Below are 26,256 nucleotides of genomic sequence, written 5' to 3' on the forward strand. Positions count from 1 at the left end.
TACCAGCTGTGTGACCCTGGGCAAGTCACTTAACCCCAATTGCCTCACAAAAAAAAAAAAAAAGTAAATAGGGGCAGCTAGGTGGTATAGTGGATAAAGCACCAGCCCTGGATTATTCAGGAGTACCTGAGTTCAAATCCGGTATCAGACACTTGACACTTACTAGTTGTGTGACCCTGGGACAGTCACTTAATCCCCATTGCCCCGCAAAAACAAACCAAAAAAAAGTGAATAATAAAGTTTAAGTCAACTAGAAAAACATATCAGTCTTCCAAAATATTATGACCACTAGGTATGGTGTTGCATACCTGTGATCTCTGCTACTGGCAAAGCTGAGGCTGATGGATTGTTTGAGTTTGGGAGTTCTTAGCTGGACTAAGTCCACCACCAACATAGGCATTAGCTGAACTGAGTCCACCACCAACATAGGTAGCCCCTGGATGTGGGGTACTATCAGGCTACCGAAGGAGTAGTAAATTGGCTCATATTGGAAATGAGCAGATCAAAAGTTCTATGCCAATCCCTAGGGGGATTGGCTTTATGAGTGGCCACTTCATTTCTAGCCTGAGTGAGATAGGGAAACCCAGTTCTACTTCCAAACCCACAAATTCCGACTTACAGAATTATTTGACCAAAATTTTAATCCATAGTTTTCTGAAGTCACCTTTTTAAAAAAGAACTGATAGATTTTTATCTTTCTAATTTGGAATACTCTATGGAGTATATGAAGTACCCTTTAGACAACCATTTTTCCATACCTACACTTGAAACAGCATTCTAAAGCAATAGAAAAAATGGAGTTCTTGACATTAAATTATATGCTTTTGGGGGGCTTCATTACTTAAAAAAGACAAAGGTCCATGAATTGGCACATCCTATTCTTCTCAGTACTCCCTCATCTCCCTTTTTCCATTCATCTCCAGGCTTAGACTGTCTATTCTAAATATATCTACCTCCTCTATTTCATCTTTATTCTTGACCCTTTTAATAATGGAGCTTCAGTTTTTATCACTTTTTGGGGGGGTAAGGTAATTAGGGTTAAGTGACTTGCCCAGGGTCACACAGCTAGTAAGTGTTAATTGTCTGAGGTCGGATTTGAACTCAAGTCCTCCTGACTCCAGGGCTGGTGCTCTATCCACTGTGCCACCTAGCTGCCCCAGTTTTTATCACTTTTTAAAAATTACCTTTGCAAAATTAACCATTTCCACAAGGTCAAATCTCAATCCAATCTGGTGCATATCCATTTTCTTCAAGCTTCAGTGTTTAATACTATTGATAACCTTTTACAATTCTGTACTCTCTCTAGTCTTATATTTTTGTGACACTGAAAAATCTTACTATTTTTTGACTGACATTCTCCCAGCCTACCCTTACAATCTGCCATTTTAGTTTGAGAGGTTACTAATATTCATCCTTTGCAAAAGTTAAGTAAATTATCGCTCCCCCATAACATCTATTAACTTCCTACATATATATATATATATATATATATATATATATATATTTTTTTTTTTTTTTTTGCCTACATATATTCTTACTCCTAACCTATTTTGGAGTACTAGTTTAGATCCATTATCTTCAAAACTTCTCTAATTGAATGTTCTTTCATCATTTCAAATGGCTAAGAAAAAATTGTTTATATTCTTATAAAAGCCTATTTTGTTGTATTATTCTCATAACTATGGTCATCAGTGTCATGATCATGATTCTATAGTACCTAAGAAAGAAGGGATTCTAAGAGGCAAAAGTGAGATGGGAGTATAAATCAGATATAGGTAAGAGCCCCTCTGAATGTATGGAAATGAGAGATCAATTGTGTGAGGAACCAAAGGGAGCCAGTTTGGAAAGGTAGGTTGGAGGAATAGAAGAACCTATAATGGATATGAGAACCAGTCTTGTGCCACTGTCATTGATTTGAGCAGGGGAGCAATTTGGTTCCACCTGTACTTTTTTTTTAAATTTAGCAACAAACATTTATTTTATTTTCCATTTACATGTAAGGGTAGTTTTCAACATTCATTTTCATAAGATTTAGAGTTCCAAATTTTTCTCCCTACCTCCCTTCCTTTCCTCCCCCCTCCACAAGATTGCAATCAGGTTATATATGTACAATCCATAAGTGTTCTTTTTATCAGTTCTTTCTATAGGGGTACATAGTAAGCTTACTCATTAGTTCCTTGGGATTGTCTTGGATCATTGCATTGCTAAGAGTAGTTAAGTCATTCACAATTGCTCATTGAACAATATTGCTGTCACTATGCACATTGTTCTCCCAGCTCTGCTCACTTCACTATACATCAATGTTCATTAGTCTTTCCAGGTTTTTCGGGGATCATCCTGTTTGTCATTTCCTGTAGCACAAGACCATTCCACTAAAATCATATAACACGGCTTTTTCCATCATTCCTCAGTTGATGGACATTCCCTTGATTCTCAATTCTTAGCCTCCACCAAGAGTTGCTATAAATATTTTTTTGTACAATTTTCCCCCCTTTTCTCTTTTTCGTGATTACTATTGTTACCTGTTTCCCTTCCATCCTATTCCCTTCCCCATGATATTTATTCTATTATCCATCTTCTTTCATCCTATCAGTCTTCAAAAGGGATTTGCTTCTGTCTGTCCCCTCCCCCACTCTGCCCTTCCTTCTTTTGTCCCTCTCTCTTTATCCCCTTCCCCTCCGGTTTTCTTGCAGGGTTAGAGAGATTACTCCACCCAATTGAGTGTGTATATTATTACCTCCTTGAGCCAATTCTAATGAGATTGAGGTCTTTGAGCCAATTTTGATGAGTGTTAGGCTCATTTACTGCCCAGATTAAATAGATTACTCCACCCAATTGGGTGTGTCTGTTAGTCCCTCCTTGAGGCAGCTCTGATGAGTTTAAGATCTTTGAGCCTTTTCTGATGAGTGTAAAATATATTTACTGTCCTGCTCCTCTCCCATCTCTTCCCCCACTCCATAAGCCTTTTCCTGTTACTTTCATGTAGGATTTCACTTCTGCCCTTCCCCCTCCCCCAGTGAATCCCCTTCAACCCTCAATTTAACCCTAAAGATGTTATCATCTAGCTAAGTGACACAGTGGACAAATCATCACCCCTGGACCCAGGGGGATCCCAGCCAAAACCCGGGCTCAGACACAAGACAGTCACCCACTGTATGACCCCAGGTATGTCCCCCAGCTCCAATTTTTTTATGGTTCTCTAGGGTCTTGTATTTGAAAGTCAGATTTGCCATTAAAGTCCCATTTTTTCCACTGAAAGATTATGCTGAGTTTTTCTGGGTAGGTGATTCTTGGTTGTGATCCCATTTCCTTTGCCCTTTGGAATATCATATTCCATGCCCTCCGGTCCTTTAATGTAGAAGCTGCTAGATCTTGTGCTATCCTGACTGGGGCTCCACAGTACTTGAATTCTTTCTTTTTGGCAGCTTGCAATATTTTCTCCTTGACCTGAGAGCTCTGGAATTTGGCTATAATATTCCTAGGAGTTTTCTTTTTGGGATCTCTTTCTGGAGGTGATCGGTGGATTCTTTCAATTTCTATTTTAGCTTCTTCTTCTAGAATTTCAGGGCAATTTTCTGTGAGAATATCTTGGAAGATAGTGTCTAAGTTCTTTCCTTGATCATGGTTTTCAGGTAGACCAATAATTTTCAAATTATCTCTCCTGGACCTGTTTTCCAGGTCAGCAGTTTTTCCCAGAAGATATTTCACATTGCCCTCTATTTTTTTATTCATTTGGATTTGCTTTATTGTGTCTTGGTTTCTCATAAAGTCACTGGGTTCCATTTGTTCAATCCTAATTCTTAGGCAATTATTTTCATCAGAGAGCTTTTGTACCTCCTTTTTGGCTAATTTGACTTTTCAATCTGTTGACTTTTTTCTCATGTCTTTCCTGCATCACCCTCATTTCTCTTTCCATTTTTTCCTCTACCTCTCTAACTTTATCTTCAAAGTCCTTTTTGAGCACCTCTGTGGCCTAAGACCAATTCATATTTTTCTTGGAAGCTTTAGATATAGGGGCCCTGGTGTTGACATCTTCCTCTGAAGGTGCTCCTTGGTCTTCCTTGTTACTGAAGAAACTTTCTATGGTCCTCACCTTTCTCTGTTGGCTCATCTTGTCTTTCTTTTACTAGACTTTTAGCTCCTTAAAGTAGGGCACAGTTTCCAGGCTGCAGTATCCCAAGCTTAAGAAGTCCCAGGCGGTATGATTTAAGGAGAATCAGGTTCTTCACTCACCCAGCCTGTTCCCTGGTCTTTAGATGACCCCAGACCAACTTGCTAATCAACCAGCTTTGTGTGTTGTGGTTGTTAGCTCCAATGAGCCCATGCCCCTCCCCCACCTGGGCCACTGCTACTTGAGCCTACCTTCTGGTTCTCAGCAGGGGTGTAAAATCCAAGTTCTGCCTCAGCACCAGCATAGACCCCTGTAGTCTCTCCCCTGCCCAGGGCTCAGCCCACTCACCAGACTGTGAGCTTAGTTCCAGACAACACTGGTGCTTCAGCTGATTCAGAGGCTCTGGGGGTCTCCTTCTCTGGTGAGGCCTTCCTGGGACTGGATCTGTGTCAGGGTGACTGTGGGGTTGGGCCCAACTCCTGTATCAGCACAGCAGCTCCCTCTTTCTGACCTTCCAAGCCGTTCTTGTTTAGAAGATGATTTCAGCACATTCTTCTGTGAGTTTTGCTGCTCTGGGCATTTTCCTATGGCGTTATTTGAATGGTTTTTGAGAGCAATCGTGTCATGAGTTCGGGAGCTCACTGCCTTTCCTCCACCATCTTGGCTCAGCCCTGGAAGTCCCACCTGTACTTTTAATAGAATCACTTTTGCAGTGATATGAAGGATGGTTTGGAAAGGGGAGATAATATTAAAAGGTAGGAGTGGTGGTAGAAGGGAGACTTGAGGCAGGAAATCAATTAGAAGTCTTTTGCAGTTGTCCAGAAGAGAAGTAATGAGGGCCTAGCTTCTCTAGGTTGTTGGCCAAATAAGGAGAAAGAAGAGTATTTATACAAGAGATCCTGCGGAGGTAGAAATGGCATGTTTTGTCAACTTATTATATATGTGAAGTTAAGGAGAATTTGAAAAGTCAAGGATAACACTGAAGTTGTGAAGCTATGTGAATGTAATCAGGTAGTAGTACCTGATTCTCCTTAACAACAGAAAAAAACCGAAACAATAAAGCAGTTTGGAAAGGGATTGAATTTGTTGGAAACGATAACGAGTTCAATTTTGAATATGTTGAGTTTAAGATTCCTAGTTTATCCTATTTGAAATATTTAATAAACAGTTGGAGAGTCACAATTGAAATTCAGGAGAAAGGATTGATCTGTAATCTAATATATCCCTTTACAAATTGTTTCATCAAGTGTAAAATGAAATTCCTCTTCTTGACATCTCAAGAAAATTCTGACATTTAGTTGTATAATAGTTTGTTGTTTTTTTTAAACAGATGTTTCTTGGTGGATCTGTACTTTACAATGCAAAATATTCCCACCTAATCTTGATATTAATACCTGGATTTTAAATTAAATTACTCCAAATCCCTTTAAGAAGTCTTTTTAAAAATAATTTTAAGACTCAGACATTCAGGGAATGTTAAAGCTTATTTCACTGTAATCTCAGAGAACTATGAATGCCAATTGCCAAAATGATACCCTAGAAGCAATTGAACAGAAAATTGTAAATTAAGAAAGTAGTCCATTAGTGATATGTGGGAAAGTATATAAATGAAATTTTGAAGTAAAAATTCACAGAACTTTGTGATTAAAGTAGATGAATGGGTAAGAAGGGAAGCAGTTAGTCAAGATTTTGAGATTTGCTAACTGGGAAAGTGAAGAGAGAAAAATGGAGTTTTGTTAGCCTCTTTCCCAACCTCCTGCTACTTACTGTTATGGTTAATCACTCTGGCACAACTTATTTGCTTCATATTATAACATAGAAATAATAACTTTATCTGCTTACAGACAGGCTTTTACAAGCTTATTTTTTCATGTCCCTTCTAAAATTTCTTCTTTGTAATTGTAGCAACATTTGAGAAATGAATCATTGAATCACTAAATCAAGTGACAGAATGAGACTGGAAATGCAGGTTTGAGAGTCATAAGTAAAGAGGCTGATAAAATAGATAAGCCAGTTCGGAGAAAAAAGGAGAGGACCAATTACCAAATGAATCTTGAGGCATGTCCAAAATTAGAGGTGGGAGGAGGAAGAGGATCCAGCAAAGAAATCAAGAGCAGAGAAAAGAAGATTGTTGCAGATTCCAAGGAAACTTAATTACTGATATGATTTAGGATATGTTGTTAGGGTTTAACTAGAAGAAAATCAGTGAAAAGATCATTTTTTCTGTGATTAAGGACCTCATGTGGCAAGCTTTTCTAGAAAGACATTTTTCATTAGATATAGGCTTTGAAAGTTAGTTATAGGGGCAGCTAGGTGGCGCAGTGGATAGAGCACCGGCCCTGGAGTCAGGAGGACCTGAGTTCAGATCCGGCCTCAGACACTTAACACTTACTAGCTGTGTGACCCTGGGCAAGTCACTTAACCCCAATTGCCTCACTAAAAAAAAGAAAGAAAGAAAGTTACTTATAAGAAATGCTTTTTGTTCTGTTGATAGTTTAAATAATCTGCTATTCATTTTTGTAAGTTCATTCAGCTCAAAATAGATATGAAGAAAACTAAAATTGTGGAAATAGAAAACTTGAATTTAGATTGAATCACAAATACCCCAGTTATCTGGAGAATACTTCTTCTAGATTATACATGTCATGAAGTGGGAGTTATATATGAATATTTTTAATGTAAAAACCTATCGATAAAACAAATTAAATAGTGACCTCATCTGAAAATGCATGCAACATTTCACTTCTAGTTTAAAAAAATTAACAGAAATGTATTTCTCTCTCTTCTACTTCAACCATTGGAGAAATAAAAAACAAATTTCTTGTAAAAATATGCATAGTCAATCAAAACAGATTCTCTCAATGGCTACATACAAAAACATGTCATGTTCTGCACCCAGAATCCACCACCTTTTTATAGTGGGTACTATGATTCATCATCAGTTCTCTGGAATCATGGATGGATATTATACTCATCATAGCTCTTACAACTTTCAAAGTTATTTTATAGTGTTGTTTGTACTGTATAAACTGTTCTGGTTATGCTCATTTCATCTTTTATCAGATTATGAATGTCTTCAAAATTATTCATTATTAAATTATTGGTATTATAGGATAAATTCTTTTTTTTAACCTCTCCCAGCCACACTCTGCATTAGTTCATATAAGTCTTTTCTCATGTCTTTTGGAAATAATCTATTTCTTCATTTCTTCTTTCTTTCTGTCTGTCTGTCTTTCTGCAATGAGGGTTAACTAACTTGCCCAAAGTCACACAGCTAGTAAGTGTCAAGTGTCTGAGGTCGGATTTGAACTCGGGTCTTCCTGAATCCAGGGCTGGTGCTCTATCCACTGCGCCACTTTGCTGCCCCCTATTTCTTCATTTCTTACAGCACAATAATATTTCATCATGTTCACATACCATCACTTTATTCAGTCATCCCCCAACTAATAGGCATCTCCTTAGTTTCTAGGCTTTTGTCACCATAAAAAGAGCTGATGTAAATATTAGTATGCATAAAGGACCTTTTCTTCTTTCTTGGATCTCTTTTAGGGTATAGACCTAGGAGCAGCAGTTTAGCTAGATTGAAGGGAATGCACTGTTTACTAACTTTTTGTGTATACTTCCATATTGGCAAGTTGGCAAGAAAGGAATATGACAAATGCTGGACTCAGCAGTTGACTCAGTAATACAACTACTAGGTCTATGCCCCTAAAAAAGAAAGAGCAATAGAACTCATATAAAAAAATATTTATAGCAGCTATGATCAGTGCATCGATCAACTATGATTCCAGAGGATTGATGATTATGCATGCTTACCTACTTTTTCATGAGAGGTAATAATATTCAGGATACAGAAGGAGACATTAATTTTTGGATATTGACAATATGGGAATTTATTTTACTTGCTTCTCTATATATATTTTAACAAAGGTATTGTTTTTCTTTTTTTCCAGTGAGAGGGAGGTAGAAGGGAGAGAAAATTAATGTTTGTCTAATTGAAAAAAGAAAAAATAGCACCCTGAGTATTTTTAAAATTATGTTGCCTCACATGTGGTTTTCTTATGTGTGTATGCATGTATATATATATATACATCTATATATCTATACCTATAGATATGAAAAACAGGTGTGAGGCAACATAATTTTTAAGTTTTTAAATTTAATTTTAATTAAAATATTTTAAAATTTGAAATTTAAAAAATTATGTCTCCTCACATATGGTTTTCTTATATGTGTACATGTGTGTATGAAAACTATGTGTAGGCAAAAAGGTTGTGTATACACATGCACACATGCATACATACACACATGTATGTATACATATCCAAATCTGTGTACTGCTCTGAATTAATTTTCTTCAGTGCTGTTTTAACTTTCCCATGAAGTACATTAGATTCTAAAGTGTTAAAATCTAAGTTTATTTCCTCAGGCATGAACACCAAGAAAGAGCACTGTAGAAATTCCACCACTGTCCTTAGTAGAAGGGGCCACACAGCACCAAGAGCTAGTTTGTATTTTTATCAATTTCATGGGACAAAGTGGACAAGTAATTCATCACCTAGTTGCCAAAGTTACAGTAATGATCCTATCTGTATTTAGTTAATCTAGTCCTCCAACGAACCAGTCTGTCCCTTGGATTGTACTCAAAGTCCTATAAATCTGGTAGAACCTGTCAGAGTTTCTGCTTCACTAACATAGCCTTCAAGAATTTGGCATCTCATGATCCACATCAGCATTGAAGCTTTTGAGTAGGAAAGTTCACATGGCTTATGAAAAACAGTCATTTATGGACAAAGAATATTTAAAACCTTGAATCTTGATGCCTAGAATACCAAAAACATTTATACTTTTTTCAAACTGTTATGATATCAGCTTTGAATATTTATGTTTCACTATTGAAAAGTCAATTCCTTTGCTATGGATTTTTGAACCTCTTAATCTTTTACATATCTGTTGCTTGGTGTTCCCTCTGGAGTGCTGTCATCTGTGAATGAAGTGAATTTCCTATTGTTTGACTGGCTCCCTTTCTTCTTCGCTGTTTCTTTCAGTCTTTAGTTATTCCTTCTCTTCCATCTTCTAACATCAACAGGATTTTTCTGTCTTGGAAAATAGCTTTTGGCCCTCTTATTCTAACTGGCTGCATATCTGCTTCTCTCTTTTCTACTGCCTAATGTTAAGACTATTTGCTGCCTTATTTTTTCTTCCTATTTTGCCCTTAATCTGTGGCTCCTAGTTCTGACACTGGGAGAAAGCCCCTTTTCAATTTCTTATCTTTTTAAAAAAAATATAGGTTATACTCAGAGGAATATTTCATTAAACTTATTATGTCACCCAAACTCTACCTAGAGATAGCATGGCGTAGTAGAGTGATGGATTTGCAGTGAGGAATACCTAGGTTCAAATCCCAACAAGTGAATCACTTCATCTCTGAGTCTCAAATTCCTGTTGGGATAGTATTATCTATACCTCATAGAGTAGTTGTAAAGATCTAATGATATAATATATGTAAAACTGTTCTTATTGTCCAACTCCCTCATTTTACAGATGAGGAACCTAAAGATCAGAGAGGTTAATTGATTTACCCAAGCTCACTCAGAAACAGTTCTGACTCCATACTGAGCACTCAAACCACTCACAGTACAACATTTCCTCTAAAATTCTGGTACTCTGCCCGATGAACATTTATACTTGAGTAGAGGCAGTCGCATTTGCTAGAAATAGAATTTCCCTTCCTCCTCCTCCAGTAACTATTTTAGTACTTTGTTTTCAGGTACTGTTTGGCACTGCTGATGGGCAAGTGATTGTTATGGACTGCCATGGCAGGATGTTGGCACATGTCCTTCTTCATGAGTCAGATGGAATCCTGAGCATGTCCTGGAACTATCCCAGTTTCCTGGTAGAAGATAGCAGTGAAAGTGACACAGATTCTGATGACTATTCCCCACCTCAAGGTAGAAGCTGGCTCCTTTCATTTTCTTTTTTTTTTTTAAAGTAAACACATACCTACAATTGCTCACAACCTTACAAGTATTTCAAAGAGAAAGAAGAAGACAAACAAACAAATACAAAACACTTCTAGAACCAAACCCTCCAAAAAGTAGCCCCCAGATTTTTGTCCTTGATATCTCTGATACAAAGCCCTGGCCTCCTTGATTTTGGTATAAATTTCCCTGGCTATACAATAAGGATCTTGAAATGATATCTCAGTGATATTGTAAGGCATAGCTGGTTGATAGGTGTAAGGAGGTCAATGAAAAATAAAATCCCAATTGGTTTTAAGATCAGTAACTTAAATTTTATTGGAAAAGGATTAATTTTGCTTACTCTTAGAGGTAGTTCCTGTCACTACAACATAAAAGGGTGCATCCTATGTGTCCTGTCACCTTATTCTTATAAACAAGAGAAGACAATATACATCTCCTCTGCAATTACTGTTGTAATAGGTTTTGCCTGGAATATAGAATTTTACGTGTTTTTCCCCATATTAGATACTGACAGGTGCTACAATCAGTAGACTAAACTATACAGTACCCCTAATATAGATCTTTGGTCTTTATTACTACCACTGTTATTTTAAAAGGACAAATATCTAGGGAAATATTAGTAGGGATATCATTTTGTTAAGATTTGAACAAAGACATTCCAAAACTTCTCTAAGTCAATGCATTGATAGGTCTTTCTAACTCCCTATTTCTGAACAGACTATCCACTATAGATAAATGCCTTGGGTATAGCACTTTCCTGGCTTCTCCTAAATTTTGAGGTGCAAATTAGCTTCTGCCACCTCCTCTCTTTTCAAAATCCCTCTTCACCTAAGATACTTATTCTTAGAATACCTTTTTCATCTGCCTGTTGAAGAAAACATTGTCATAAATTCATTCTCAGAAGTATTAGGATCTTAATGCATTACTCCTATCTCGGGTGTTCGTGTTTAACAGGAAATTGTAGGGAGCAGTTGATGTGTTTTTCTATAGAAATATATCAATTAACACTGGCTTTTTACTTTATGTAGGGGGGAAAAAACAACACATAGCCACCATTCTAAAAGTGCATTTTGCCACACTCCAAGGACACCTACCTTTAAAAATCTTAGTCTAGTGTACCCTTAGGGAACAATACGAAGAAGCGAGTAGGGGTGCCTAATTTATCTGTGAGTTGGGTATTTGGATAGGTAGGTGCCTTCTGGCTAAAATGAAGTACAAAGAAGTGCCTACAGTTAAGAGAGCAATAGGGCAATGACCAGATCTCATTTTCATGACTCCTGCCCAGTGGTCTTTGTGATGTACCACAGTGCCACAGATGATATCCATTTTATAGTTATTTGAACGACATATAGGGGTGATCCATAATGATTTAATTTATGTTCACCAAATTGTAGAACAAGTTCAGTAATAATTCTAAAAGAATTTGAGGCTGCTACTCTTGTTGAGTTACTTGATTCATCTCAAAAGAATAAAGAACAAAGTCTTGGCATCATGGCATAGTGCATTTAAGAGAAGAATATAAGTAACTAAAACATCTTTAAAGTTCCACAAAGAAGAACAGTAATTGATACTTTTATGGACTCCTGAATCATCTCTGAGTGGGTGAATTTCATGTAGGCCTCCTCTTGACTAGTTAACAATGAGTATGGTCTGTTGGATCAAGCTTTATGAGTACGTCAGAAACTGTTAATGATCATATCCCTGACTCACAGCCATGTGGGAGGGCTTTAATGATTTCTCTAACCACATGTACAGCATTTTGGTGGGTTTTTTAAGCCATCATTTACAAATCCTAGAATTAAACCTTCAAATCTGGTCCCAGCTTCCTGTGACTATTCAAAACCATTTTACCCCCTCTGACAGCCATACCTGGGGCATCATTATTTGGGGAAAGCACCAGTGGCTGGAATCTAGCCATAGCACTATGTACAAGCTATGTGCCATCTTGTGAAAGTCATCAGAGAAATAATGGCTTCAGCTGCTGCTATAGGCTAATATCCAATAAATTAATTATTATGTTAAAGTCGTGAAACAACTTCTAATACTAAATGTTTGACTAAAGTTAATATATTAGTCTTAGCTCTCTTGTCTTGTATTAAGGGACTGAAGTGTTCCCTTTTTCGTGTAATTGGAAACACAGATGTTACATAGATAAATTGGCCTATTTAGGTTCTATACAAAAGAATGTTTTTAGGAAGACCTAAGTTATCTTACGGATGCAACCTTTTTGAAACTCATAGCCTTTCCTGATGCCTAAGAATTCTCTTTATTTCTTATAAGTCAAAATATGTAAATTGAGAAATGAATATGAAAGTGGGAGAAATTCCAAAGTGATGAGGGTGCTCTGTTTCACCTGGTACAAAGGAGGCTACAGCTGCTTTGTGGTCATGGGATTGAAGCAGCCATAGGGAATACTTCAGTCAGAGCCTCCTTGTATGGTGGTTAGCTCATTTCTTGTATTGGTACTTTTTCTAAGCCATCCTGATTCTCTGATTTTCTTCCTTCTGGGGAACACTCCTAGCAAGAGTAAAAAATGTTCTTTTCATAGGAGAAACTATACATAATAGAACTGTTGCTTGTTAATATGAGGAGATTCTTGAATTTTCATAATGGCTAAAAGGCCTTTGTATAAATTCTTTGGGTTTTGCTTACCAAAGTACAGTATCATTTTGATATTCCTCATGGGTTTCTGAAATAGTCCTTTACATTTCATACCAGAACTTAGATTGCTAGGGTCCTTGGGATTGCCTATGCTCCCAAACCTCTAGGGTGGTTTGGGAGACTATAAGACCTCTCCAGATGTTTGGATGTGAACTGGGAGATATCCAGTTTCAGGCTACTTCTGAGTTGAATTAGTTTTAGAGCCCTCAGGAAAAGAACAGCTTCCCCTCTCCCTAAGCAACCCTAACACATATCTCAATATATCACCTCCTTTCCCCTAGTAGTTCAGTTTAAAGTGAAAGGCATTATACACTTATGCTAAATGGGAAGTGCTAAAATATATTGAACCCTTGCCTTACATGAAAATCTCCAGTTGTTTTCTGTGGCTTGAAATTACAGTATTGTGAATCTTCATTGGTGTCATGTAATAATCACTTTTTGCTTACTCTGTACTCTTCTTCCTGCAGATGGTCCAGCAGCATATCCCATACCAGTGCAGAACATCAAACCACTGCTTACTGTCAGCTTCACTTCAGGAGACATTAGCTTAATGAACAACTATGATGATTTGTCTCCTACTGTCATCCGCTCAGGGTTGAAAGGTACAAAAAAGTGAATCTACCTCCATTATTGTCTTCCTCTCTAGCTTCCACACCCCACAAATCACATGCATGCTTACTTTCCTAAATGTGTCTTATATCTAGTATTTTGTGATTCCTGTCTTCTGGTGTGGCTTGTCATATTCTTAATAGAGTCTATTTTTAATAAAGATCATACCCCAATTAGGTCCCTTAATGATGAATTAGTAGCTGATTTTGTCTTAAAGAAATGTTTCTGATAATCAAGTATTAGTTTCATTCATTCTTCTCAACTAATGCAAGAATATGAAAATACACTCTGATCAGTAATGATACTATTTATTACAAATAATACTGTTTATCTTCTTTGGCAGAAACACATCATAACATTTTTCATCTATTTTTTACAAGACCAGAAAATCTGTTGATCAGTAGGCACTTAATAAGCTCTATGCTAAGTTCTTAGCATACAAAAATGAAAGAGAAATAAAAATTTATTTTAATACCCCTCTTAGATATCTCATCCCAGTATTTAATACTTTATTAGAGGGGGCAGCTAGTTGGTGCAGTGGATAAAGCACCGGCCCTGGATTCAGGAGGACCTGAGCTCAAGTCCAGCCTCAGACACTTGACATTTACTAGCTGTGTGACCCTGGGCAAGTCACTTAGCTCTCATTGCCCCACCAAAAAAACAAAGAAACAAAAAATACTTTATTAGATAATAAACTCCTAAAATACAGGTATTATCTAATAAGCAGCTATTTTTACAGTATCTCACAATGATCTGTGGGTACTGAAGAGATTAATAAACATTTTTATCATGGTAGATGTATTACCTGCTCTTTGATAAGCTCAATGCTACATATTTTCTCTTAAGTGGAAAAGGATGGAAGTGGAAATGGTATACAGATGATCATCTCCAGTCAACTCATAGTATAATATACTATAATAATAATTTAAATTCATTTTATTTTCTCATAAATACCACTTAAAAACTTTTTAGTCAGGGGCAGCTAGGTGATGCAGTGGATAGAGCACTGACCTTGGAGTCAGGAGGACCTGAGTTCAAATCTGGACTCAAGACACTTAACACTTGCTAGCTGTGTGACCCTGGGCAAGTCACTTAACCCCAATTGCCTCACAAAATAAACCCAAAAAACAAAACAAAACAAAAACTTTTTAGTAATGACTAATAATCTTTATCCAATCCTTACCACAACACCTTATACACCATAAGTACTTGATCAGTGATTTGAGGTTCTTCACAGAAATCCTAGGTCTGAACTTTGTCCAGGTTTGACAGTGCTAAGTAGAAATTACTACTTATATTTTATACTCATTTTTCCCAGCATGCTTATGTATTCTACTGCACCATATTTTGCTTATTATTTTACATACTGTAGGTGTTTTATTTGTTTTGTTTTTTGCTCTACTTTAAAATAGCAATTTTTTCCAGTTCTGTTTTTTTTCACTTGCACGGCTGTCTGTCCAACTTCATTAAACTCCATTTGAACTATCATGAGTATATGGAACTATACTAAGTGTTTGAGCAAAGATGAAAAGAATTTTGCTAACTATACCATCATTTCCCTTCAGGAAATGACAGTTGTAATCTAGGTGCCATTTAAGGATTAAGAAAGAAAATGATAGATAAATGATAATAACTGATATGTCTGTAGGGTTTTAAAGTTTGCAACCCTACAGAAATATCAGTTATTGTTATTTATCATTTTGTTTTACAACTGTTTTCATATTTGAACCTCACAACAACCATACATGTAGGTAATATAAATATTATCCCCATTTTTAAGATGAAGAAACTGAATTTCTGATTAAGTTATTTGCTCATGGTCATACTGCTCATAAAAGTCAGAGGTAATGTTTAAACCCAGATTGTCTTGTCTCTAAATTTAGTGTGGCAGCTATCATGCTATTCTAGCCTGTCTAAGATGGACAAGAGTGTCTTGGGACATTTTTTCCAAATAAACAACAAATAAAAATTTCACATCAATCCTTCTTTCTGGATTTCCCAACTGTTCTGTTTATTAGTCAATTAGTAAGCATTTATTAGGTACCTACTGTGTATCAAGCAGTGTGCTAGGTAGGCACTAAGTTACAAAGAAAGACAAAAGACATAGTTACTAAAATCATAGCTCCAGAGACTCTCCATTTTTTTTTTCAGTCTAGTGTTAGCTGCGTATTTAATAAGCATTATTGTGGGTTTGTTTGTTTTTTTGGTGAGGCAATTGGGGTTAAGTGACTTGCCCAGGGTCACACAGCTAGTAAATGTTAAGTATCTGAGGCCACATTTGAACTCAGATCCTCCTGACTCCAGGGCCAATACTCTATCCACTGCGCCACCTAGCTGCCCCAGGTTTTTATAAAAAATGTAAACATTTAGTTCAGATCCAGACCTTTCACAATGTGGCTTATGTGACCATAGGTTAACATGAAATTATTAATTATTATGCTCTTTTTTTCCTTAGAATCCAATTCATTATGCCCAACAAATAGTGATAGGGACCATATTTTGCCTTGTTTATCAATGGGTGTGTCACATGAATTAGAATTTCCACAAGTACAAATTGGCAGCTCTTTCATAACTTAATATGTTAGAGAGTTGCCTTGGACACAGAGAGATTAAGGGATTTTCCCATGGTCAAACAGCCACTATGTATCACAGTTGGATCTTGAACCTAAATCTTCCTGGTTTTGAGGCAATTCTCTATCCACTACCACACACTACCTCTTGAGGTTCAGAACTGCTTTTTAATGCTTTTCATTCTGGAAAGGTGCAAATTCATGGGTTCGTACTAACAACTCACAAACGCATAAAGATTATTTTATAAGGCAGAAAACCTGTCAATTTATAAAGATAGTATTGGCTGACAGACACAGGTTTTCCCATATCCCAGTGCTGGCCCCTGTCTACTATGTTATTGCTTTGCATAGTTCATTCTTTTTTGGGGGCTGGGGGGTGAGGCAATGAGGGTTAAGTGACTTCTCCAGGGTCATACAGCTAGTAAGTGTCAAGTGTCTGAGACTGGATTTGCACTCAGGTCCTCCTGAATCCAGGGCTGGTGCTTTATCCACTGTACTACCTAGCTGCCCCCATAGTTCATTCTTACTGGGTACTAATTAATAACTTCTTCTAAATGCATCTTTAAAAGGTGAGAAGATTATTCTATAACCTCTATAATCCTGTATGCTATTTTCTAATGATTCTCAAGGTCACATTGAATCAGAATAAAATTTTTAGTATATACATATATATGGATATATGTGTATATATGTTAATAAAAGAGTAAAGAAATTTTTAAAAATTGCTTTGTTTAAAATATTCATGTGGCAATCTAATGGATGATAATTTGATTTTATGTTTAACTTGCTTTGATTTTAACATTTAGAAAAATTCTTATTTTGAGGAGACAGAACAGTGAAAAAAGTGATTTACAAGACACAACCTGTATAGTTCTTTCAGCTACTACAAATAAATACAGATTGAGCTGAGTACCTATCTAGAAATATAACAGAGCCCCTTCACTATGCTGTTATTGTAAGATAAGGAGTCATAATGACGTATGCTAGCTGTGTTACATCAAATTTCTGTCCTTTATAGTTATTTTTCAGAGAATGTAATTTAACATGTGGGATCTCCAAATTGACTTAAAGGATTCTAATGTAGCAAAAATTAGAGTGCTTGCTTTTGGTGAAACAGTGATCTTTCCCCCTCTATCCTTTCTTCTTTCACTCCCTTCCCTCTTTCTTCCCTTCTTTCCTCCCTCCATTCTATCCTTCTTCTCCCTTCTTCCCTTCTTTTCCCCTTTCCCTTGTCTCCTCTTTCATCCTTCTCTTTCCCTTTCTCTCCTTCCTTCTTCCCTCCCTCACGTCTTTGTTTCTGCCGTAGATTCTCCATTTTAAAAATACTTAAGTTTATAACTTATTTCTGTGAACAAGTTTAGGGTGAATCAATTTCCTGTTCTTGATTAGGTGTGTCCTTCTGATTTCAGAGGTGGTCGTCCAGTGGTGCACACAGGGAGATTTGCTTGCAGTAGCTGGTATGGAGAAACAGAACCAACTAGTTGAAATTGCCAATGGTACCTTTCTGAAGAGTGCCCTAGTCAAATTCTATAACGTTCGTGGAGAACACATCTTCACACTGGATACACCTGTGCAAGTAAGGAAATATATAACAAAAGAATTCTTTTATCAGTGCCAGTATTTTCCAATTTGTCCAAGTGGAAAAATAAGCCCACTATATAGTTCACAACTATATAATGTTTTATGATAAAACTGAACTCTACAAATACCAATTGGTAGATTACCTACATTGTGACATATCTTATATTAATTTCTTTGTTTTGTTTGGGAAATTCTAGAAAAATATAGGGGCAGCTAGGTGACACAGTAGATAAAGCACCAGCCCTGGATTCAGGAGGACCTGAGTTCAAATATGGCCTCAGACAGTTGACACTTATTAACTGTGTGACCCTGGGGAAGTCACTTAACCCCCATTGCCCTGCAAAAAAAAAAAGAGAGAGAAAGAAATTCTAGAAAGATAAATCTATTCTTATTGACTCTGCTTCTTGACCATTCATTCACTCCTCAACATGTCACATTATGGTTCCCATTTCACCACTATGCTGAAATTGCTCCTCCAAAGGGTCTTTTTTTTCTTTTCTTTTTCTTTTGTGGGGCAATAAGGGTTAAGGGACTTGCCCAGGGTCACACAGTTAATAAGTGTCAAGTGTCTTATGCCGGATTTGAACTCAGGTCTTCCTGAATCCAGGACTGGTGCTCTATCCACTGCGCCACCTAGCTGCCCCCTGAATGGTCTTGATGACCTTCTTATCTCAAAATCCAAAAGTCTTTTTTAGTCTTTATTTATACTTGGCTTTTCTGCAGCATCTGACCCTCCTGACTACATATTCCATCTTTAAATTTATCCTACCTAGATTCTGTGACATTGTATTCCCACCATTCTCTTCTAGGCTTTCTGACCTATTTCTTGTCTTATTTGCTGGCTATTCATTTTTCTCAAACCACTTAAATTTGGAACACTTTCACTTTACTTAGTCTTCTTATTTCCTATGCCTTTCTCTCTTTGGAGGTAAATTAATTAATTCTTGTGGTATCATTTATCATATCTAAGTAGATGATTCCAAATTTTTTCTCTATATTCCTTGCTTTTCCTTAGCATGCCGGTTCCATGACTCCATCTTCCTGGTGGATATCACCACTTAGATGTCCAATTACACTTGAGAGTCAATCTATCCAAAACTTAAGTTGCTTCCAAAAGATTTGCTCTCCCCTATATCTTTGTTTCTGTTTGTGTTGCCACCATCCTCCAAGTAATATACCAAGCATGATACCTCAGAGCTATCTTTGATTTTTCATTCTTCCTCTCTACCCCATATCTAATTATTTGTCAAATGATATAGATTCTACCTCTGCAGTATCTTTTTCATCATTTCTTTCCTTTTTATACCAGACTCCTCATTATTTTCACATCTTTCCTGGGTTATTATAATGACCTTCTAACTGGTCTTACTGTTTATAAGCTCTTTACTTTTTCACCATAAGAATTTATTCTGAGGGGCAGCTAGGTGGCACAGTGGATAGAACACAGGTCCTGGATCCAGGAGGAGCTGAGTTCAAATCTGGCCTCAGACACTTGACACTAGCTCTGTGACCCTAGGCAAGTCATTTTAACCCCCATTGGTATTCCCTCTGATGTTATAGATTGCAACCCATTCTTGCTTACCCATCCTGTGCATCTCTCTTCTGTGTTCTCTGTGCCCCAGGAGGCTTTACTCTCTTGACAATATGAGGATATTATAGGAACACACATCCCATCCACAGGTTATTCTTTACTCTTGAACATATGACTACCATCTTTATTTTTGATCATACTTTTCTATGATGACATCTTTACTCTGGTTCTTCTTAATAATAGTTCCTATGTGTTATGTGTTGTAGTCTACTCCCATGTACCTCCATTATCCTCCCAGTAAGTCTCAATTTTATTTCTTCACAGACAGTAGTGTTACATGACCCATAGACATACAACATGACCAGCGGACTATTGGTATTAAAAAGAGGGGACTGGGGACTATGAGTCTGAAACACCGAATATAATACCACACTTTCGATCTGTTGATTAGTTTTGCTGAACGTTTTCCCCCACTCTTTTATTCTTTGTTATAAAGAATGGCTCTCCGCAGTGGATAGAGCACCAGCCCTGGATTCAGGAGTACCTGAGTTCAAATTCGGCCTCAGACACTTAACACTTACTAGCTGTGTGACCCTGGGCAAGTCACTTAACCCCAATTGCCTCACCAAAAAAAAAAAAAAAGAATGGCTCTCTGTGTGGCGGAGGAGGGATTCAATGGGGAAATAGGTGATATTTTAAAAGATATAAAGGCAAATTTATTTTTTAAAAAAGATGGGCCATTGTTTTAGGGAGAAGTTTGAAATCATTGAATGAGCTCTCTAATCTTTGAGAGTCCATCCAGTCTCATGTCTTCATCCTCCTTTTTAATTATGGGTAGAATTTGTGTACATTTGCAATTTTTGTCCAAGTATCCATTAGTGATGGACAGGCTTTCCATAGATTGTCCATCTAAATGAAAGTCATAGTCTGGACAAATAGCATTTATTAATTGGTTTATTTGGGGTTTTTCTCTGCGTGAGTGGTAAATAGGCTAAACTCTTTTGAATGGGTATGGATCTCATCCAGGAGCCTCTACACTGTCCTGGACTTTGATACAACCAACAAAATGTCTTTTATAAAATAAGTATATCTGGTGAGCCTCACCCCATAGAAGACCCCTTTTTAACTTAAACTGCACTGGATCTCTTCTGTGACAATGGCAATCACCTTTGGTGAGTGTATATTTTATTCCTTACTTGATGATTTTGAAGACAGTAATTGAACAAATTTATCTTTCAAGGCCTTCAAACGGTTTTGCATAATTTTGATGTATACATGTGAGACAATCTTTAAAGGTATATTTTATTCTAATGAATCAAAAGCTCTTTTATACTAATCAAACAAGTATAGTGTGGCATCTTGTATGTTCTGCATATTTCAGTAATTGTTTGCTTATAAAAGTGTGGTCCTTTGTGGAATATCATTTGCAAAAACCTGCTTATTCTCTACTAATAACTTCATTGAGAATGCCCTTGATGCATATATAAATTATCCTCATAAAAATTTTATATAGATGGTGTAACAAGCTGCAGTCTGGAATAAAAACAAAGTGAGACACTCATAGATCACTCAGCTTTTAACAAAAAATTTATTTTTCGTGCCACAGAAAAGAGACTTAACAAGGATACACTTACTTAGGTAACTTAGCCCACAGGCCTGGGAATTCTTAGAGATAATTTTGTTCCTAACCCAGGTGGGAAACTAGATAGGTTAGTAGTATTTATTATTCTCTCAGTTGCCTTTTTTTTCCTTTCTCCTTTTTGCTAGTAATGCAGTCATTCCTTTCATAAATCTTTGTGACCCTGGGTAAATCACTTGACCTCTCAGTGCTGTAGACAACTCTCTTAAGACTATAAATTACAGACAAGATAAAGGCATACATTAGTAGAAGGGGTGTCCTCATTTAGGAGTCTCCTATGTCAATTAAATAGAGCAGCTAGGTGGCACAGTGAACAGAGTACCAGCCCTGACATGAGGAGGAGCAGAATCCAAATCCGGCCTCGGACACTTACTAGCTGCTGTGTGATCCTAGGCAAATGAGGGGGCCCTGCTCATATTTATATGTACATACATAGATACATACATATATACACAAATATGTGTGTATAGAGAGAGAGAAATAGATTGTATGCTAGCATTTATAGAGTGCTTCAAGATTTGCAAAGTGCTTTACAGATAATATCTCATTTAATCCTCACAAAAACTCCTAGAAGAAGTAGATACTATTATTATCCCCACTTTACAGAAGAGGAGCCTAAAGCAGACAGACTTGTCTAGGTTCACATGGCTGATATAAATGTCTGAGGCCAGATTTGAACTATGATCTTCCTGATTCCAGGCCTAGCGCTATATCCATTGCACCACCTAGCAGCAGTTTTCATAAAATTTTACAAATTAATTATTTTGATTGGCTTCTTTAAGCTTTTAAGGCATTTTATTTTTATTTTATGGCATTTGTTTTATACTGTTTGAACTTAATGTATGAAATTACCCCTGAGAGAAAGTGGGAAGGGAAGGAGATAAGGGGGGGAGGGGAAGGAAGGAAGGGCAGATTGGGGGAGGGAGCAGTAAAAAGCAAAACACTTTTGAGGAAGGTGAAGATGTTCTGCATAACTGCACACGTATGACATATCAAATTGCCTGATTTCATAGGGAGGTTTGAGGAGGGAGGAAGGAAGAAAATTTAGAACACAGAATTAGCTCAAAGACCTTAATCTCATCAGAGTTGCTCAAAGAGGGAATAACATACATAATGTATGAAATTACTATAATCAATATCTTATTCTTGTGGGGGCAGCTAGGTAGCACACTGGATGGAGTACTAGGCCCCAAATCAGAGAGACCCAAATTCAAAATCAAGCCTCGGAGACTTTCTAGCTGTGTGACCTTGGGCAAGTCACTTTCCCTATGTTTGCTTCAGTTTCCTTATTTCTAAAATGGGGATAATAGTAGTGCTTACTTCCCAGAATTGTTGTTAGTATCAAATGGCATGATAATTGCAAAGTACTTAGCACAGTACCTGATATATAGGAAGCACTATATAAATGTTAGCTATTAATTTTTATTATTATTATTATTTTGAACATGTTCTGGGCTTGGGTTTTTTTTATTATATTTGTATAAATAGGTTAGGTAGGTTACTACTTTGTTGTAAAAAGGATTCTCTAATTTTATTCAATTCAACAAACATTAAGTGCATCATGTCCACAGGTCATTCTGCTAGCCACTTCAAATACAAAAATCTTCCTCCAAACTTATGTATCCTTTAATGGCACCACCATGATTCTAGTTATTTAGGCTCACACTCTTGGAGGAATCTTGAACTTTTGATCAGCTTCAATATGTAATAGGTTTCCAAATCTTATTGATCATACCTCCAAACCTCTCTTATTTTTTCCCTTATTTCTACTAAGTCTTCCTCCTAGTTATAGTTCACATCTCTTCTCTTGTGGACTACTTCAGGACCCTCCTAATTGGCTTACTTGCCTCTCTTCTCTCCCCAATCCAACCTCCAAAAAGCTGCCAAATAAATCTTTCTAAAACATAGCTCTGACTCTATCGCTCTCATACTCAGAAATCTCTGTACCTCTTTTGGGAATAATGTTTTTAAATACATATATATGTTATATGTTATATATTATATATGTATTTTTATATATTATATATGAAATATATAATATCATAAAGAAAACAATTATACTGAAATGTTATCAAAATGCTTTTTTTAAAAAATGGACAAACCTTAGACTAAGAACCCCTGGCCAAAAGATAAACCACGTAATTCTGAGCTTGGAAAGGAAGCCATCTGCAATCACCTTTCTATCCTGATTTCCTACTGTTCCCCTTCATACCCAGGGTTAGAGTCAAACTGATGTCCTCTCCATATGAGATCTGCCATTCCCTTCTGCTGTGCCTCTTCCTTATCACCACCTGATACTATCCCTAGTTTCCTTCAGAACAGAACCAAGGTACCAACTCGTGCATGAAGCCCTTCCTAAGCTCTGAGAAGAGCTCACCCCTCTCCAATGAGCACTCTCTCTCTTGAAATTAGGTTGTATTACATTTTACATACATTGTATTTACTTTTGTACATGTATCTCCCCTGTGGAATGTTCACTACCTGAGGGTAGGGACTCTTTTTTTGTGTCTTTTTATCTCCAGAGGCTGCCATGCCTTGCATATAATAGCACTATCTAAATGTTTACTTGATTTGAAGAAAGGTTTATTTGCTTTCTAACTAGCTGTTAGTGGCTTGGTTCTTTAATGATACCAAGGTCTAGAAGCTGTGTTTTAAAAAATAATTATTATTGTTATAGATACCAGTTTGGGGTAAACATTTTAATTTATTAATATTATATAACAGTAAAAGATTGACCACATATCTCCCTAACTTCTCATGGTCTCAGACTGTGGCAGAGAAAGCAGGGAGAGAGCATAAGCATGACAATTAGCTTGAGCAAGACAAAAACATTGAAATACCCAGAAAACCTAGAAGCCAGAGACTTTTGTATTGTAGATTATTGAGTACAAACTAAGCCCAGTACAGACTTGTGACAGTATATACTTCAAATATAATTCCTTTGCTTTACTGATAAGTGATACCCATGACTAAAGCTGTCATTAAGGATTAGACAATAATTTATTTCCCATATAATTTGGTCTTCTGTATTATATCTGGTTATCATCCATTAATCTCTAATCATCAATCTATAATTGCATCAAAATAAAATACTATATTTTAGAGCTAATACATTAAGAGAAATGTAACATATATCTTGGTTCTGAATTTATATACACTAGCGAGTTGGGTCTTACTGGCTACATATCTTCTGGTTCTAGGTATCACAAATCTATTGGATGAGAGTAATTTACTTAACCTACAGTACAATGTATCTCTGCTGCCAGACTGATTCATTGCTGGGGGTGGGTCAATCATGTCACTTTGCAGGGCTGGTTCTTGACTCAGCTTGGCTGCTTTGGCCACCAGAAGATTGCTATGGACTCACTACATATATAACAGCCTCTGTTCCACATGGCAATCCTTTAAATATCTGAAGCTGGAGAATAAACCTCAACACATAAGTAATCAAAGGACATGAACAGGTAGTTTTCAAAAGAAGAAAATTAAGTCATCAACCATCATATAAAAGAATCTTCTGAATCACTAAGAATAAGAGAGGTGAAAATTAAAAATGAATCTGACATTTCACAGCCATTACTTTGGTAAAGATGAAAATAGTAACTATTGGAGGTACTGTGGGAATTGAAACACTAATGTGCATTATTGGTAGAGTCATGAATTGGCCCAACTATTCTGGAAAAAAACCCTGAAATTATACTAAAAATGTGACTAACCTGTATGTATGTACCCTTTGGCACAATACCCCCTACAAAAGACCCAAATATACAAAAATATTTATAGTAATACTTCAAGTAGCAACAAAGAGCTAGAAAAACCGAGTACCGTCATTTGGGGGAAGGACTCAAAAATAATGGTATATGAATATAATGAAATATAATTGTACCATAAGAAATGGGAAAAAAAGAATTCAGAAGAACTTGGAAAGAGTTGAATGAACTGATACAGAATGACGTAAATATAACCAGAACAGTTTACATGATTACTATAATGATACAAAGTAAAACAACAAAGAAAGACTTGGAAACTGATTCGTGAAGTGACGTCAGAGGACTGAAGTCGAAACATGTTTCCCACCTCTTGAGAGAGATAATGGATTGTAGATGTAGAATGAGGCATTTATTTTCAGATATAGCCAATGTGTTGATTTATTTTGCTTGGCTATAGTTACTTATTGCAAGGGAGATTCTGTGAGGCTTGGGAGCAATGACATTAAAAAGTCTTAATAAAACATTTTAAAAATAATATTAGTAATAGAATCTCAAGATATTTATTCTATTCCTCCCTGAAGTCTTCACTTCTATAGAATAAACATTTCCAATTTGTTGAGTCAGTTGCTCCTTGTGTGAAATGTATGATCATAACAAGGTCAAAGAGGTCCAATACTATAAAGACAGATACCAAGTAAAAAATTTTGAGTTGATTGTAGTAAATTCACTCAAACTTCTTTAACCCCTGAAGGATTATAGGTATTGGAAATCAGATACAATTATATAGAGAACTCAATAATTTGATAAAAACAAAACAATACAGATTTCTGCCACTGAAACTTGCCCCCTTTTAGTTTCTAACATTGCTTTCAATTCTGACCAGATCTTCTCAAATAAAATTAGTCCCATTCTTGAAGCTTACATGCAAGAAGACAATCTGGTTTTCATAGTTTAGTTCTATGGACCAACAACAAGCTTACTATATTCAGATACCTTTCTAGTGCAGGCAAACCCTATATATGGTGTTTGATTTTCTTCTTTAGCATAATGTGGGAAAATGTCACTGTGTCCTACTAAAGCAGGGCAAGAGAGAACTAAACCAAAAAAGCCAGCATGCTAAGTTGGAAGGTTAAGAAGAGTTACATACCAGTATAGCTTAAAACAACAAAGAAAGCCATAGTGCTATGGTTCTCTCTAACTTTTGATGAAACTATAAGAACTAGGCCTTAGGTAGTTAGCTGTCATATCTGAATTCTGCAGCAGTTTTATCGGTGCCACTAATACTGAGTCAGTCAGCATTTATTAAGCATTTAATATGTGCTAAGATTAGAGATATAAAGACAGAAGTCTCCATCCTTAAAGAATTTACATTCTAATCTCAAAAACAACATGTATATATAAAAGGTATAAGTAATATATGCACAGTTAATAGAAGAACTTATGGGAGGGAGGGAATTAGCATCCTAGTGGGCCAAGAAAGACATCATATAGAAGTTGCCATTTATGCTAAATCTTAGAGGAAATCAGGAATCCCAAAAGGTGGGGTTGAGTAGGAAGTGCATTTCATATGGGAAGGAAAGACAAATGCAAAGTCATGAAGATGGGAGATGGAATGTTCTATGTACAGAACAGTCGATGTAAGAATAGAGGTGAATTGTAGGAGAACAATAAAGTATAGGAAGACTGGGAAGCTAGGAAAGGGCTAGGTTGTGAAGAGTATGAAGTACAAAACAAAAGAGTTCATATTTGATTCTGAAGAAAATTGGAAGCCACTGTGGTTTATTGAGCAAGTAAGTGACATTATCAGAGTTTCCCTTTAGGGAAATTACTTTGTTGACTATGTGGCAAATGGTTTAGAGA

At 36.6% G+C, this 26,256-nt stretch overlaps 1 protein-coding gene across 4 annotated transcripts in view; it reads left to right on the top strand.

Moving 5' to 3' along the window:
* TULP4 (TUB like protein 4) overlaps positions 1-26,256 on the top strand; it is a 258,249-nt gene that overhangs the window by 187,118 nt on the left and 44,875 nt on the right. For all 4 annotated transcript variants that reach the window (XM_043964743.1, XM_043964742.1, XM_043964740.1 and 1 more), the window contains exons 6-8: positions 9,882-10,062; positions 13,224-13,358; positions 17,345-17,511. In XM_043964743.1, the coding sequence (XP_043820678.1) occupies positions 9,882-10,062; positions 13,224-13,358; positions 17,345-17,511 (483 nt within the window). The remainder of the gene's footprint in view (positions 1-9,881; positions 10,063-13,223; positions 13,359-17,344; positions 17,512-26,256) is intronic.

The sequence above is a fragment of the Dromiciops gliroides genome, chromosome 4 (assembly GCF_019393635.1).
Source record: "Dromiciops gliroides isolate mDroGli1 chromosome 4, mDroGli1.pri, whole genome shotgun sequence".
Taxonomy (NCBI): Eukaryota; Metazoa; Chordata; class Mammalia; order Microbiotheria; family Microbiotheriidae; genus Dromiciops; species Dromiciops gliroides.